Source organism: Anolis sagrei, chromosome 6 (genome assembly GCF_037176765.1).
Source record: "Anolis sagrei isolate rAnoSag1 chromosome 6, rAnoSag1.mat, whole genome shotgun sequence".
Taxonomy (NCBI): domain Eukaryota; kingdom Metazoa; phylum Chordata; class Lepidosauria; order Squamata; family Dactyloidae; genus Anolis; species Anolis sagrei.
In genome coordinates, this window is record NC_090026.1 from 81,719,334 (window position 1) to 81,735,395 (window position 16,062).

At 41.1% G+C, this 16,062-nt stretch overlaps 1 protein-coding gene across 1 annotated transcript in view; it reads right to left on the minus strand.

The window, feature by feature from the left end:
• Window positions 1–493: 493 nt before the first annotated feature.
• Window positions 494–16,062, minus strand: part of GPD1L (glycerol-3-phosphate dehydrogenase 1 like) — a 31,075-nt gene continuing 15,506 nt past the window's right edge. Inside the window, exons 3-8 of the mRNA XM_060781870.2 lie at window positions 15,615–15,755; window positions 13,673–13,811; window positions 10,970–11,082; window positions 5,105–5,338; window positions 3,850–3,956; window positions 494–1,393 (exon numbers count right to left, since the gene is read on the minus strand). Coding sequence (XP_060637853.1) covers window positions 1,297–1,393; window positions 3,850–3,956; window positions 5,105–5,338; window positions 10,970–11,082; window positions 13,673–13,811; window positions 15,615–15,755 — 831 coding nt within the window. The 3' untranslated portion in view covers window positions 494–1,296. The remainder of the gene's footprint in view (window positions 1,394–3,849; window positions 3,957–5,104; window positions 5,339–10,969; window positions 11,083–13,672; window positions 13,812–15,614; window positions 15,756–16,062) is intronic.

Genomic DNA, 16,062 nt, shown 5'->3' on the forward strand with positions numbered 1-16,062 from the left:
AACAGAGCATTTACTTAGCCCTAGCCCTACCTATCTCCTGTATTATAGTTGAGAACCTTTGTCCCCCCCCCCCCCCCAGGTCTGGGACTTCAACTCCCAGAAGTCTTGGCAAGCATAGCGAATGGCAAGGAATTTTGGAAATTGCAGCTCAAGACATCTGCAGGGCAAAAGATTTTCTATCTGTACTTTGCATGTTCTTGGCTCATTGCCTATTCTCTTGCACCAAATGTATGTTTATAAAAATCCTCCATTTAATGTATTGTTGAAGGCTTTCATGGCTGGAATCATTGGATTGTTGTACATTTTTCGGGCTATATGGCCATGTTCTAGAAGCATTCTCTCCTGATGTTTTGCCTACTTGCCATAGATGCAGGCGAAACGTCAGGAGAGAATGCTTCTAGAACATGGCCATACAGCCAAAAAAACCTACAACAACCCAATCCTCCATTTACTAATGAGAAAATTTACTAAGAGAAAATGGAAATTTACTAAGAGAAAATGGAGGAAAACCACTACCAAGTTCAAGAAGTGCCAAACAGGTGAGAATAGATGCTACTGCCAACTGTATTCCCCTAAAAAAGATATTGCACCCACTTAAATCCCCCCATAAAATATATTTAAAGTTTATAATGTACAAAGATCAAAGTGCTCCACTTTCACCAAGTAAATGCTAATTGATTCTCATTATAATGTCTGCTAGCTCACTTCAATCATAGGTGAGGAGAGCTTATTAAAAGCTGGGGGTGCTCTATAGAATTTTAGCACTTTTCAGCAAACAGCCTCAAGACATCTCAAAACATATCCCATTCCCTTCAACCAGGGATAGGGGAGCCTGAGGCCCTCCAGATGTGGTTGGACTACAATTGCCATAACATCAAAGCCATTAGCCATACAAAGTGGGGCTCATGGGAACTGAAGTAGAACCACATCTGGAGAAGTAAATGCTGCCTAACCCTGCCATAAAAGAAGTAGAAACCTTCCCAAAGGTCATTTCATAATCTCTGGTGACTTCCATAATTAAAGAGAATGAAAGTCACATTAAGCATCTCTCCTCGCATGAAGAGATATACATGTATGGATTGTTTAAAACCTGCATTGTACATACAGAAGCTTCTTGAAATTATAAGCGGCATCTTAAGAGTTTCACTATTACACTTAGTAAAAATGACCTACACAAGCCCGGAGACATTCATATTGTTAACGACCATTTCATGAAATAGCTTAATGAAATTACACCCATTTGAATCCACATATGGACATGAGAGGTCAGGAGCTGTGACAATGGTAAAGTATGTTTTATATATGCTCTGGATGACTCTGGAGACAGGAGATCATCTCTTGGACAGGTTTCCCTTCATAACAGATTTGATAGACAGCAGCAAACAGTGGAAACCTAAAAGGCAGAGACAAAACAGAAAGGTAAACATCTTACTACATGGAGGAGGGGAACAGCACTCATGATGTATCCTTAACCAAGAAAAATGTTGTAAAGCAATGCTAAATGAGGCATATAGAATAATCACAGGATGTCTTAAACCTACACCTATTGATAGACTATATAAGCTAGCTGGCATTGTCCCCCTTGAAGTTGCTGCCAATTGCAAGAGAAATAAGTTTGAACACCATGAAAGCCACCCACTATATGGCTATCTGCTTCCTCCCAAGAGACTTAAATCAAGGAAAAGTTTCATGAGAACCACCACTCCTCTAAATGTTCCTCCAGCAACAGCAAGAATATCCCTGTAGGCAGCAAAATCAGGTGATTCCAATTGGATGGCCCCCCATGAGGGCCTTCCTCTAGGGGCAAACCAAGAATGGGCAACTTGGAAGTCCCTGAACAGACTCAGAAACAGAACTGGCAGACCAAAAGACAACCCAGCAAAATGGCACTATCTAGAAGAATCTTCCACCTTGTGCGACTGTTGTCCTGTTTTGCTCTTAAGAAACCGCCTTAATGCAAAATTGAAAGTAAAAGAAAAATGCTTTACTCCAACAAAATAAGCAAATGCAATTGAAAAAGAAAACAAGGAATTCTTAATACAGACACCAATGAAAGTCTTTAGCAAAGTCCCAGCAAAATCAGCAGACAAGAAGGCACAAATCACAAAGTCTTGAACACAAAGTAGGTCACGGCAGTAACAGAGTTGTTGTTAGCAGCGAAAAGCTAAGTTCTCCTGCTTCTGATTTATACCCCATGCAGGAGGGCTTAGGGCATCACCCAATTAGATCATCAATCTCTTAGCAGCTAATCGAGCTGACCGCTGCCTGTTCTCTGACTCCCTTGGTCTTACTACAAAAGTAGGCACCTGCAAAACCTCATTGTCAGATTGTTCTTCCTCTCCCTCCAAGACCTGAGCACCTCCCTGCTCCCCTTCCTCTTCTGACGATGAGAAATCCTCAACAACTGTGGAGCAGAACAAACAACTCCCTGCTTGCCCACAATGCCCTGCCTCACGCCCAGAGGAAGAATTGTTTAAAGCTACAGACAATGCGGTTGCTGTTGTACATTTTTGGTTAAAAACTATCTAGCAGCTTGTGATCCCTTTATTTTATCAGTTTGAGGTAAACTTTTGACACAAAATAAAGAAAGAAAGAAAAAGAAAAATTGGAGACAGATTTAAATATGCTAGCCTCTTCAAATTAAGGAAATGTGGTACATTTTTTAAAGTAATTGTTCAGCTGAGAAGTGTAAATTTTTAATAGCACTAGCACAATCCTATCTTTAGGTAGAGTGAACCAATCACCTTAGGCAACAAGTGTTGGGAAAGGCCCTAGGAACAGTAGCATCCCCCCTTCTTGTTTCTTTGCATATAAGAAGCAAGTTTAAGGTTATTGTTGTTGAAGGCTTTCATGGCTGGAATCACTGGGTTGCTGTGAGTTTTCCAGGCTGTATGGCCATGTTCCATAAGCATGTTCTCCTGACGTTTCGCCTGCATCTATGGCAGGCATCCTCAGAGGTTGTGACTTATGTTGGAAACTAGGCAAGTGAGGTTTATATATCTGGAATGTTCAGAGTGAGAGAAAGAACTCTTGTCTGTTTGAGGCAGGTGCAAATGTTTAAATTGGCCACTTTGATTAGCATTGATTAGCCTTTCTGTTTACTGCCTGGGAGAATCCTTTTTTGGGAGGTGTTAGCTGGCCCTGATTGATTCATGTCTGGAATTCCTCTGCTTTCTGAATGTTGTTCTTTATTTACTGTCCTAATTTTAGATTTTTTTAATATTGGTAGCCAGATTTTTGTTCATTTTCATGGTTTCCTCATTTCTGTTGAAATTGTCCACATTCTTATGGATTTCAATGGTTTCTCTGTGTAGTCTGACATGGTAGTTGTTAGAGTAATCCAGCATTTCTGTGTTCTTAAATAATACATAGCTTTTTTATTCATTTGTACAAGTCATTTAAAAAAAGATACCCAAGACCCTGGATCAGATACATCTAAAAAAATGAAATGTTCTTGATCTGAAAATTTCTTAGGGGAGAATTCCACAAGATTCCACATTGAAAGTCTACCAACCACTTTCAAAGTTCTACATGTCTTATTTTTGCACTGCAGTGAGTTAACTAGAGGAGGAGATCAATCTATTCCAGTGCCATAAAAAACAACGGACTTAGATGAATTGCTCTGATAGCAATAATCTACCTGGGGTTTCCAAGGATGTTTTGCTGATATGACATTCAGTCTTGATGACCACAAGCCTATTGAGACACACTAGAAAACTATGATATAATTTTGCTGTATTAGAAGGAGGGAAAGGAAAGATTATGATGATGGTGGCAAAGATTATTGAAGCTAAGTTCAGTACATTGGGGGGGAAAGGTTTAAGACACCTCCCACATTCTCCCACTTACTTCTCCACTAGTCCTTTCTGTTGCAGGATACGATACACCTCCGCAGATGTCTGTGGTCCTTGTAGCTTTTGCCCGTTCAGCATTTCTTGTTCCAATTCTTCAATAGACTGAATATGGTAAAAGTTTATTTTGTAAGAATTTATAGACACAGAGAATCTTTTAAATAATACTATGTAACAAAATTTGAAAAAAAATCTATTCCTGGTTTGAAAGTGTTTCCTGTTTAATTGTGCAGCACTTACTTTGAAGGTAGATACACTTCAGAAACTTTGTTTTTGTGGCGGCCACAAACTATGTTGAACTGGTAGAGACTCCAATGAGATATTCATTGAAGAACCATAGCAAAATGTGCTGCAGGATGTCCCGCAAAAACAATGTTTTTGCAGTTTAATAAACTCTTCCCATGTTTTTATGATAGAACTAATTAAGAAATAATAATAATAATAATAATAATAATAATAATAATAATACACTTTATTTATATTCCACTTTATCTCCCTTGAGGGATTCAAAGAAGATTACAGTACACATAAAAGCAAACATTCAATGCCTTTTACACAGTGAACACAATGAGATATAAGGTAAAGGCCTTCTCCTTTTTCATATCTGGTGTCCGGAGGTGATCCTCAACTCTGGCCATGGGGAGGTGCTCTTGTTCTATTTTTCCTTGCCGAGGAGCCTGTTGTTCATAGACATCTCTGATTGGCTGTTGGCATATCTGCATGGGGTGCCCTTTTACCTTCCCATTGAGGCGATACCTATTGAACTACTCAAATAGCATGCTTTTGAATTGCAAGCTTTGCAGAAGCTAAGGCTAAAAGTGGGAGCTCACCCCTTCAAACTGCCAACCCTCCAATCAGCAGACTTATTGCAGCTAGCAGTTTAACTTGTTCCACTATAGCATTTATAGCCCAGTAACAATAATCATATTACATAGTGTAATTTTAACTCCCATCCCTGCCTGTTAAAAGGAATTTGTGAAGAAATCAAAGAATTGTTACATTTTACATATCAACTATTGTATTTTTGGAGGCCTAAAGGGAGCAGATGTTGCCAAGAGGACCCCATGATAATTCATCTTAGGGTTGCCATAAGTCAGAACTGACTTGAAGGCATACACACCAAATCTCTGTATTACATCACTAAAACTCCCCAGAAGATCCCAATCAACAGTTCAAAATAAAACAATTATTCACTGGACTCCTTTCATGAAGATAACAGCACTAAACAATCAAGCAGGTCACAAGAAATGTACCTTTCCAGTTTTAACAAATGCTTCAGCCACTCTCCGGTTGCGGCCACCATAACATGTTGTAATGAGATCTGCAACCCCACAGCTTTCCAGAAAGGTAGCTGTAGACACTTGTCCCTTGCAGAAGATCTTTGCAAATGCAATCATTTCCATGAGTCCAAGTCTAATAACAGCCGCTTTGGTGTTATCTCCACACTGAAGGCCATCGCAAAAGCCAGCTCCCACTGCCACTATATTCTAAGAGAAAAGAAAGAGACATTAATTGAAAACTTCCTCCTTGATCAAATTGTTGCCATTTTCTTATGGGTGCCTTAAATACTTTCCCGCTTACGCAGTATCTATTTATCTACTCACATTTTGCTTTCAAACTGTTAGGTTGGCAGAAGCTTGGCGAAAGGTCAGGAGCTCACTCCAATCCGGGCTTCTAACGGTTAACCTTTCGATTAGCAATATTTACTGCAGCTGGTGGTTAACCTGCTGTGCTAAAGCTCGGCCCATCCAGCATGGCCCATCTTCCTATTTTAAATAACGTAATGATCCAACTCCAACTAGAGCTAGGGAATCTCTTAGCTTGAGATGACTGCTAGTTAGTTTTGGCAATAACAGACAGGTGAGGATTATAGAGGGTGGAGCTTAACACTGCTTTATGGGGCTGGACTAGGGAAGGCCAGTGGAGACATTACCAGATATCTATAATTGTACTAGGCGGGCATTTCCTTCCTGACTATATGCAGCATGGAGAGACAAGCAATGGCTCACAAAGCTACATTTAGATTCAGTGAACTGAAGAGAGCTTTGCCAGAATTGATAAAATTCAGAACAGATTGCCTACGCACTGCTTGCCAAGCTCAACTGAGAAAGAGTCAGTGTGATTAATGGATTGTCTCTTGCACTCCTTCCTCTCAGGGCATGGAAAAGTCAGAAGGAAGTTCTAAAACAGTAAAGAAGGCATACACAATCATTAAAGGTGCTCTACCTCCTAGAACTGTAGTGGTTACATAGTGGTTACTCTATTAGTCCAAAAGATGCAAATATTTCATAGCACCATGCAGCCAAAATAATTCATTGTAGAGCACTGCTAAAAGGGAGCTCATAATGTGGGTGCATTCGTAAGCAATGTCAAACCAGGTTTCAATTTTATGACTCCAGGTATCATGTCTAAATAACATTAAAAGATTCATACAGCTGGCTTGTTTGATGATAGAATGAAAAGAGTCAATATGTGGGTTTCAGGCAGCACTTATGCAATTTATGCTTGAAGAAAACAAGATGAGCATTATCTTCTCACTTTCCTGATGAAGTCTGGAGTATTATGGCTGGAATCCTGTTGGAAGACAGGCGGACAAATGTCAACGTGCTGGAAGAAGCAAAGACCACCAGCACTGAAGCCGATCCTCCTACGCCATCGACACTGCTGGACTGGCCATGTTGTCCAAACACCCAATTACCATCTCCCAAAGCAGTTACTATATTCCCAACTCAAGAATGGAAAATAGAATGTTGGTGGACAGGAAAAGAGATTTAAAGATGGGCTCAAAACTAACCTAAAAAACTGTGGCATAGACACCAAGAACTAGGAAGCCCTGGCCCTTGAGTGCTCTAACTGGGGATCAGCTATGACCAGCAGTGCTGTGGAATTTGAAGAGGCCCGAATTGAGGGCGAAGGAGAGAAACGTGCCAAGAGGAAGGCGTGCCAAGCCAACCCTGACCAGGACAACCTTCAACCTGGATACTGATACCCTGTGGGAGAAGATGCAGGTCAAGAATAGAGCTCCACAGTCACCTATGTATCCACTCCCAAGACACTACACTTAGAAGGCCATCATACTTGGACAATGAGGGAAGTAAAATTAGTTCCAAGTAGAGTACAGTACATCCACAGAATCAATTGCTGAATGGGGGTAAACAGAAGAGTAAATGCAATAGATTTGATGGGTTTACTCTAGTTAGGAGTAACAAGAGGGTTTTGGTCAAAGTGTTTTTCAGTCTTGGAAATATGATCAGCCAACATGCATTGACTCATTTCTAGAATGCCCTTAGTTTTCCTTCTTCCTCCATTAATGGATTACAGTCTACCCATTTTCCAACCAGAGAAAGAGGAATTTCTTTCACTGGGACTCAAATATTACAGGAGGCCTATATCTTGCCGATTTGTTCAGATTTCACTATGAAAAATATAAACAGGCTCTATGAAAAAACACTTATTAGCTTCAGCATCTACAGGAGGGATGTAAACTGCACACTCCCTCCAAGGAAACTAGAAGTAATCAGACGTTACTTCTCAGTTTTGTTTAAGTTGATTTTTTTTCTCCTGCCCTTTTCAGTTTCAGGAGAATTTGGTAGGTTTTTTTTTTCCATGTCAGGAGCGACTTGAGAAACTGCAAGTCGCTTCTGTTGTGAGAAAATTGGCCGTCTGCAAGGATGTTGCCCAGGGGATGCCTGGATGTTTTTCATGTTCTACCATCCTTGTGGGAGGCTTCTCATATGTTCCTGCATGGGAAGCTGGAGCTGACAGAGGGCGCTCTTCCACGCTTTCCCCTGATTCGAACCTCCGACAACCTGTTGGCCTTCAGTCCTGCCGGCACAAGGGTTTAAACTATTGCGCCACTGTGGTGATATGTTGTAAATGAGGTGGGGGTGATCTGGCAGTTTTTAAAAGAAGTGGAAGCCTGAAGACTTTGTAGTGGTCCTCAGGACCACATAAAAAGGAGTTGGGACCATATAAGGCCCATGTGCCATATTTTGCTTATCCCAGCTTGGCCCTGCTCCACTGTCTTCAAGAAACTGTATCATATTAAGAGTATTCAAGACTCTCTTGTGCTAAAAAGGTCTCAAATACAAGATAAGCTGGAAGCTCTTGTTGACAGGCAGCTGTTCCTAGCTCTTTTCCTTCCTCGCTCCAACACCAAGGAAATTGCTGGTAACTTCATAACACATCTGTCATTGAAAAGAAAGATTTCGCTTCCAGTTCCAACAGTGCTCTATAGTGCATACACAGCTCTATCAGCTGATTGGCAGAGACCATAAAAATACATGAAATGGAAGTGGATGCACAGAATAAGTGCATCCGAGTAGCAGATGTTCTTCCATCATCTTCCAGCTGTGGATCGTTACACTTGAGACTGTATTTAGATGTGCTTGGAAGCTAAAAATTATCACTGCTGGCAGAAGAATAACATATTTAGATTTCCTCTCTTAACTTTTGTGCTTGTTTCGGTTTTCAGGCAGCCATTCAAACCTTCCTTATTTAGACAGACGGATGCAGAGAAAATTAGAAAAGGGAGGAGAGGAGGGGAAAGCAACTACTGATGTAAGCAACATTTTATTTGGCTTTGCTTGCTCGACACATCTTGAGGACTCCTGATGTGTCATACAGCAATAGGAGAGGGGGAAAACATTCAATATCAATGCTCCTCACATATTAGGACAAGACTGAGAGTGGGAGTTCTTTAAACTACATGAACCATAGTGATATTTTGAAAGGTTTCCCTTTTGTTGTTAATTTTAAACCCAGGTTTTGTCTGTTTTTAAACCTACATGTTTTTCATTGTTATTCTCTCTAATCTGTCAGATGCTTTGAGCTCCAGTCTGTGAAAAAGACAGGATGTAGATCAAACGAAGAATGAGGGAAGGTAATAATAATAATAATAATAATAATAATGCTTTATTTGTATACTGCCCTATCTCCCCAAGGGGACTCAGGGTGGTTTCCAACATATAAGGCAAAACATTCAATTGCTGGAAAGGAAATCCATACAGATAAATTAAAATAAATATCATAAAACAAAAACCTGCTAAAACAGGCCTAGGCAAACTAAGGTCTGGGGGTTGGATGCAGCCCTCGGGTTGGATGCATTACCTCAGGCCCTCCTCATTTTCCCTGTCCTCTTGGCAGAAGGACATGGGGCCCCGCCGTGTCCTTATGCCAAAAAGATGGGGGAGGAAGGCCCTCTGGAGCGCTCTCAGCCACCATGTTTCTCGTCCTTTTCCCAGCATAAGGACAGTGCAAGCAACCCCATCCTTATGCCAGGAGGATGACTCGAGGATGGCTAGAGGAAGGTATATGGCAGCTGAGAGCCCTCTGGAGCACTCTCAGCCACCGCCTCTCTTGCCTTCCTTCTGGCATAATTCCAAGAGGATAGCCCAAGGATCGGGGGGGGGGGGAGAATTGGGGGAGGGGGGAGCAGGGAGGTTGCCGCATGTTCCGCTTTCCTCCTGGCACAAGGACGGGTTTAGCAGCCTCGTCCTTATGATGGGAGGATAACCTCAAGTTCACCCAGGTCCTGCCCTGCCCCCTCATGACCCCACCCTCTCCTGGACCCCTCTTTCTCCTGGGTCCCAACTTCTCAGGCCCTTCGCACCCAGTGTGTGCCCAGTCCTTCTCCCTCCTGGCTCAGCCCTCCTAGTCAGGCCCACAATGCAGCTCCAATGCAAAAAAAAAAAAATTGCTCATGCCTATGCTAAAACATACACAAAAAATAAATTAAAAATTTTTTCATTATAGGTAAAATGTGTAGATGAACATCTTAGAGGCCATACATTCTCTGTACCTACAGTGGAAAGTGTAGGTAAAGAATTGCTTGCCAATTCTTCTTTCTAGCAACTTAAGTTGTGTTGCGAGTCGAGGAAAATTGTAACCTTATCTCAAGTTTCCTGCTTCATTGCAGGCAAGACAGCAGGTCACCTCCGAGTATTTAGGAGTCTAGTGCAATGATGGCAAACCTTTAAGAGACTGAGTGCCCAAAAGGAGTGGGTAGTTGGGAGCCAAGGGGTGGTGAGCGGGAGAGGGTGTGGCAAGCCCAGGGAGAGTGAGGGGGGCAAGTGGGGAGGAGCAAGCGGACGAGTGGGGGCAGGCAAGTAGGTGGGTGAGTGAGCAGGTAGGCAAGTGTCATGTATCATGTCCTGCAGTTGATGGCGGTTGGTGGTAGAAGGATTAATGTAAGTCTTAGTTCTAAAGGGCTGAGAAATTTGTAAGTAACAGTGTACAGGTAAAAGCAATTAAGGGTGGAGGCATGCAAGGGATAGATTGCCGCTGGGTGTTACTGGATTTAAGGAGCTAACCTTGGGGCTGATCTTTGGTAGAAAGGTATTTTTGTTATTTTGGTGGTAGATGCTGATGGTTTCCCCCCAGGTTTTTGGATTTTCAGTTTCCTGACCTGTCTCTTGAACCCTTGAAACCTTGAATCTTTGCACTGGCTTTTGACTACGGTATAGACTCTTGATCCCTGGACTTTGCTCATTGAACTCTCAGCATCTGACCACTGGACTGGACTCTTTGACTACATTGTAGCATTTGCTATCAGTTTTTATTTTATATTTTGTGGTTGAGTGCTATCTTTATGTTTTATATTTTGGACTATTAAAACAGCCAGGAAGTAAGTGCTGCTTTAATTAAACTGTTTGATACAAACTGGGTGTTTGTTTGCCTGGATACTGGCAGAGCCCTGGCATCGTGAAAGGAGGGAGGGAGGGCGCTGTATGCCCCTTTAGGCATGTAGGCCATAGGTTCGCCAACACTAGTCTAATGGCTTCTAAGGTATAACAAATGTATTGCATTTGTGAATTATGTATTTGTTTTTTATTTGTATTGTTACTATTTTTGTTTTTGCCACAAATGATATTCAAGATACATTTTCACTGACTGGTTCTTGCATTCTAATGTCAGGATAACAACTCCACCTTCTTCTGAGAAGACAATACTGCCTGACAGAAGGCAACCTGAGGGTAGGTTTGATAAGAATCCTCTATCACTGGTCTACAGTCTGAACAGTGGGCTTGTTATCATGTTCCCACAGCTTTCTAGTTTTTGGGATCAGGGTAGACAGCACTTTCATTTTTAAATATTGTCCTCCAAAGGGCTAATCTTACCTTAAGAGCACCACAAAGCTCAACTGTATCGGCATCATCTACCACAGTTATTCGGAAATTTGGAGTCTGAAGAAGTTCTTTGAAGAGGACTCCATTCTCCAAAATTTTACAACCTGTTTTTCAAAAGGGCATATAATGATCATTTCCAAACAAAGTGGTTCTTCCTCATAGTATTGTCATGTTTAGCATATTATACTCAAAGGTTATTATTATTATTATTATTATTATTATTATTATTTTATTTCTTACCAGCCTTTCCCTACAACTTGAGATAGGTTTCAACACAATTTAAAAACACAAACATAGCAAAAATTCAACAAATATACATATTTCTATAAAAGATCCACCTAGCATGTCTGTATTCTTTCAAGGAGATCCTATCCTATTTTATCACCATAACAAGCCTCTGCAGGAGGAAAGGCTGACAGACAGCGACTACATTCATGGATATCTGACAATCATCATGATACAACTGGTATTTGAATCAATTTCTTCCTCATCTCACTGTGTCTACTAATACTGAGCATATCAGACAAAGCTCAGCAATACAAGATTTCAGGCTAATACTGATTATAGGTTTTCAGTTGAAATGAGCTAATCTAAACTAAGCCCTTAGTCATTAGTCTAACATTCTGTTCACATAATGGCAAATGAAAGGGCTCTGAAAAGCTTCAAAGAAGGACATGAGAGAGTAGTATTGAGAGGCCTATTGATAATTTATGGATCATCACAAGTTGCCTGTGGGAGTAATCTTGTTGTTGTGTGCCTGCCTTCAAATTATTTTTTTCTAAGAGGATGAGAGAGGGACTTGTCCACTCAGGAGGTTTCCATGGTTGAACAGGGATTCACGTTTTGGTCTACAGCAGTGGTTCTCAACCTCTTTTGGCCTTCAACCAGCTGTTAGAAATCCTAACAGCTGGTAAACTGACTGGGATTTCTGGGAGTTGGAGGCCAAAACACTTGGGGACCCACAGATTGAGAACCACTGGTCTACAGAGTCATAGTAAACATTCAAACCACTGGCTCTTAGGGAGTAGTCTATGGGGCCATAATTATATTATTTCTTATTTAATTTATTGATTTATAGCCTGCCTTTCTCCTGGAAATTTGTTGTAAGGTGGCTGACAACAAATTTGGTACAATTTAAGAAAAAACGTGAATAGGCAATTATCATAAATTTGCTAAAATACTCCATTAAAAGACCTTTCTAGCACAATTAAGAACCAAAGACCTCCCACTGTAAGGAAGTAGTACTACAGAACTGTTGTTGTTTGGGTGCCTTCAGTCATTTCCAACCAATAGTGACCCCCCAAAGTGAATCTATCGTGAGGTTTTCTGGAACTGAGGGAGTGTGAGTCACCCAAGACAAACATAGTTTGTTTGTAGTTTAAAATCCACGCGGAAGGCCCTGCTCTTGGTCCCACCAGCCTCGCAAACGCGTTTGGTGGGGACGAGGGACAGGGCCTTCTCGCTGGCGACTCCCCACTTGTGGAACTCGCTCCCCAGCGAGATTAGATCAGCGTCCTCCCTCCTTTCCTTTAGGAAAGAAATGAAATCACAGTTGTGGAACCAGGCCTTTGGCTAGCAGACATAACGGCACATGGACACTGAACTGAATCAGATGATTGTTATAACAATGGAAACGGCTATATGATTGTATAACTCATGTTATGTTTTTAATTTATTGCATATTTATGGTTTTTATACTGTTGTTCATTGTGATATTGTGTGAATTGTTGCCAGTGTTAGCTGCTCCAAGTTCCCCCTCGGGGGCTGAGAAGGGCGGGGTAGAAATGATGTAAATAAATAAATAAATAAACAGGGAATCAAACTCTGGTCTCCAAAGTCATAATCCAATGCTCAAACCACTATACCACACTGGCTCTTAATCCGACAGAGTAGGAATTGCCAACATGTAATCCTACATAATACACATTGGCAATTCCTACTCCTGCATTAAGGCACAAAGGAAAAAAACCAAGCCATCCCCTTAATGTCTATGCTCAAAAGACTGGCGGTTGCTTCTTGGGTCAGAGAGAATTTGCCTCATTCAGCCAATTCAAGAACCAGAACTCCGGATGATATGGGAACTCTCCCACTGCTGATACTCTTTCAGGAATAGTCGTGGGGAAAGCAGAAATTAAAACTGAGAATGGAGTCATAGACCCCTCAGTAACGTTGTCTATTCTTGACTCCTTTCCTGCAGAATGAACAATAATAAACAGAGAAGATCTTGGAATTTAGATCTAGCCTGTATGAAATTTAGATCTAGCCTGTATGAAATTTAGGGCATTTCTGGAAATAGACAGATATACAAACTGCGATCGACACTTATCTTCCAGAGGCATTAGACATCATTGAAAAGTATTGGGTTACTTCACATACTTCACATACTTGTAGTATTTTGTACAGCAGCTTGCATTATATTTTACCAAGCAGCCTTATATTTTGGGGAGATATCATTTCTTAGAAAATAAATTATCAGGCATGAAGGCATAATAAAGTTTGAAGATTTCACTTCCCCTCCTTTTCCCCACAATAATACTTTTCTTGCTCATATCTGCTACTGAGAATGTGCAATCTCGCCTTCTCAGAAGTAAGTCTCAGTGAACTCAATTGAAGTAACAGCAGAGTGGACTTTTCAAGTAATACATCTATGATATTAGGACATAATAAAAATATCACATTATTCTTTCAAATTACCTATTGTAGTCTCACAGAACTTCTCCGCAGCTACCTCATTGGCAATGTTAGCACCCATGAGCACACTAATGTCTATTCCCATTTTCTCTCGGATTATGTCTGAAATGAGTCTGAGTCCCTCTGGACCTTCGTCTATTCCCTGTAGTACAAATAACAGAAAATAAAACAGAATAAGAGAATGACATTAAAACTTTTTCCATGTACTCGTAATAGCTGAAGATAAAATGGAGGTAATTATCCTTGCTAGGAGGTGGAATTTAGAAGCCATCTCTGTTAGGCTACATCCTTATTTCTGCAGTGATCACTAGACCACAATCTCGTTAACAAGCTGTGTTTTTAAAAAATCTATACTTCAGAACTCAAAAAAATATTGAGCTAAAGATGAGATCCCGATCAGGCCAAATTGTTGTCAAGGCAATTTGCATCTTTGTGCCCTCAGCATCCTTGAAATAAGAGAGTAATCACTATTCATAAGTAAATGAGGAATTGATTACGGCACCTTACAATATACTAGTAGACAGATGCATAAGTATTCCTGACCTTGCTAAATTTCCCAGCAGTATACACATTTAATTGGCAAAAAAGGAGAAAAGAGCTGATGAAGATAACTCACTGTATTATTTATTGCTGCCAACTGGCTGTGGTGGTGGGAATCCCAAAACATTGTTTTGGACCTGGAATTTATAAAGGTTTTTGAAACAAAACAGCACTTGGCACTACATATCAAAAGACTGGGATCAATAGAAGCTCAAATACCAACTGTGTCTATGTGTAGCAGAAGGGAGAAGCTATTTTTTCCCTTTCAGTTGTAGACAAATGATGTTGCAAGGTGCACGACTCAAAATGGTTAGTTGTCTTTTTCTGATAAGGCTTTTGGGGAAGTGTAACTGTAAGGGAAGTGGTGAGACCTGAAAAGTCCTCCTATGAATATATGATGCCATACACAGCACTTTAAATAACGTCCAAACATTCCAGATAGGCATTGCCCTTCTCAGGCTGGGGGGGGGGGCCTTGAGGGGCTTGAGTCCCCCCCCCCCCGAAATTGTCAGGGTGGTCCGCGAGAAGGCCTTACTGGTACATTATTTAAACTGTTATGTTTATTCATATCATGATCTGATCACCATGCTCAATATATCCCATATGCATGGGGTTATTGGGATAACGATACAAAAGGTTTGCTAGGGTAGATCCTCAGCCCCCCCCCCTTTGAATCAAACTCAGCCCCCCCTCCCCCGAATCAAACTCAGCACCCCTCGAATCAAAATCCTGGCTACGGGCCTGACCCTTCTCAATAGTTTCCAGGTTAAAAATAATAATCTCCCATGCCTTCAATAACTTCAGCAAGTTTTACTTATGGATGGAACAACAAGTTTAGAGAAAATGTGTATCAAATTGCATTAGGAATGAAGCTGAGAAAAACAGGCATCTTCTTCTCTCCTACCCTTCAACCATTTTAAAATGGTTATCGCATACAGCAGAGTCTCACTTATATGACATAAACAGGCCGGCAGAATGTCAGATAAACGAAAATGTTGGATAATAAGGTATATCCCACTGTTACCCGTCCAATGCAGTGCTAGACACTTAGAATAATAACAACAGGGTTAAGGCAAGGCAACGCCTTGGGGCTTGGACAGCCCAGCAGGAAGTGCCCGGATGCAGAAGAGGAGCGTGGAAATCATAGCAGGAAGGAGGGAGGACACTTCCACTTCTGGTTCTGTCTCTTTTCCCTCTTTCTTCCCCCACTCCTCATCTTGCCCTTTTCACTTACTGGGAATGGAAAGAGAGTTGTGGAGTGCTCCTTTAATTGAAGGGAAAATGCTGGAAGAAAAGGGGGGCATCGGATAAGAGTGTCGGTTAAGACAAAATGTCGGATAAGTGAAGGTCGGATAAGTGAGACTCTACTGTATATATAAAACAGTTTGTCTTGTGTGTGTTGTACCTTAATGAGAGTTATACCAACAGCTTTCTTGGCTACACGTCCAGTGATGTCATCACAGATTTTATGAATAAACTGGTGAGGAATAACAAAAACCAACAAGTCTGCATCTTTTACAGCTTCTTTCAGGTTGGGAATAGCAACCTATGGAATAATACGTAATGGGGGGAGGGGAGGAAAGTGGGAAAAAGTGAAACAACAACATTAAGTGAAACTTTTCAATTTTTAGATTTTGACAAAATTAAAGGTTTGACACTACAAGTTGGGTCTCTGTAAATGCGAAATATCCCCCAAAATTAAACTTTTTGCTACCAGTTCAGAATGGGGGGGGGGGGGGGGAGGATTTCACTTCTCTTCCCATCTACTCTACTTTGTTAAAAAGGCAGGCAACATGCTGTCATTCTGGAGCACTAGCCCCCTTTCTGCATCCCCTTTCACCATATAAAGATAT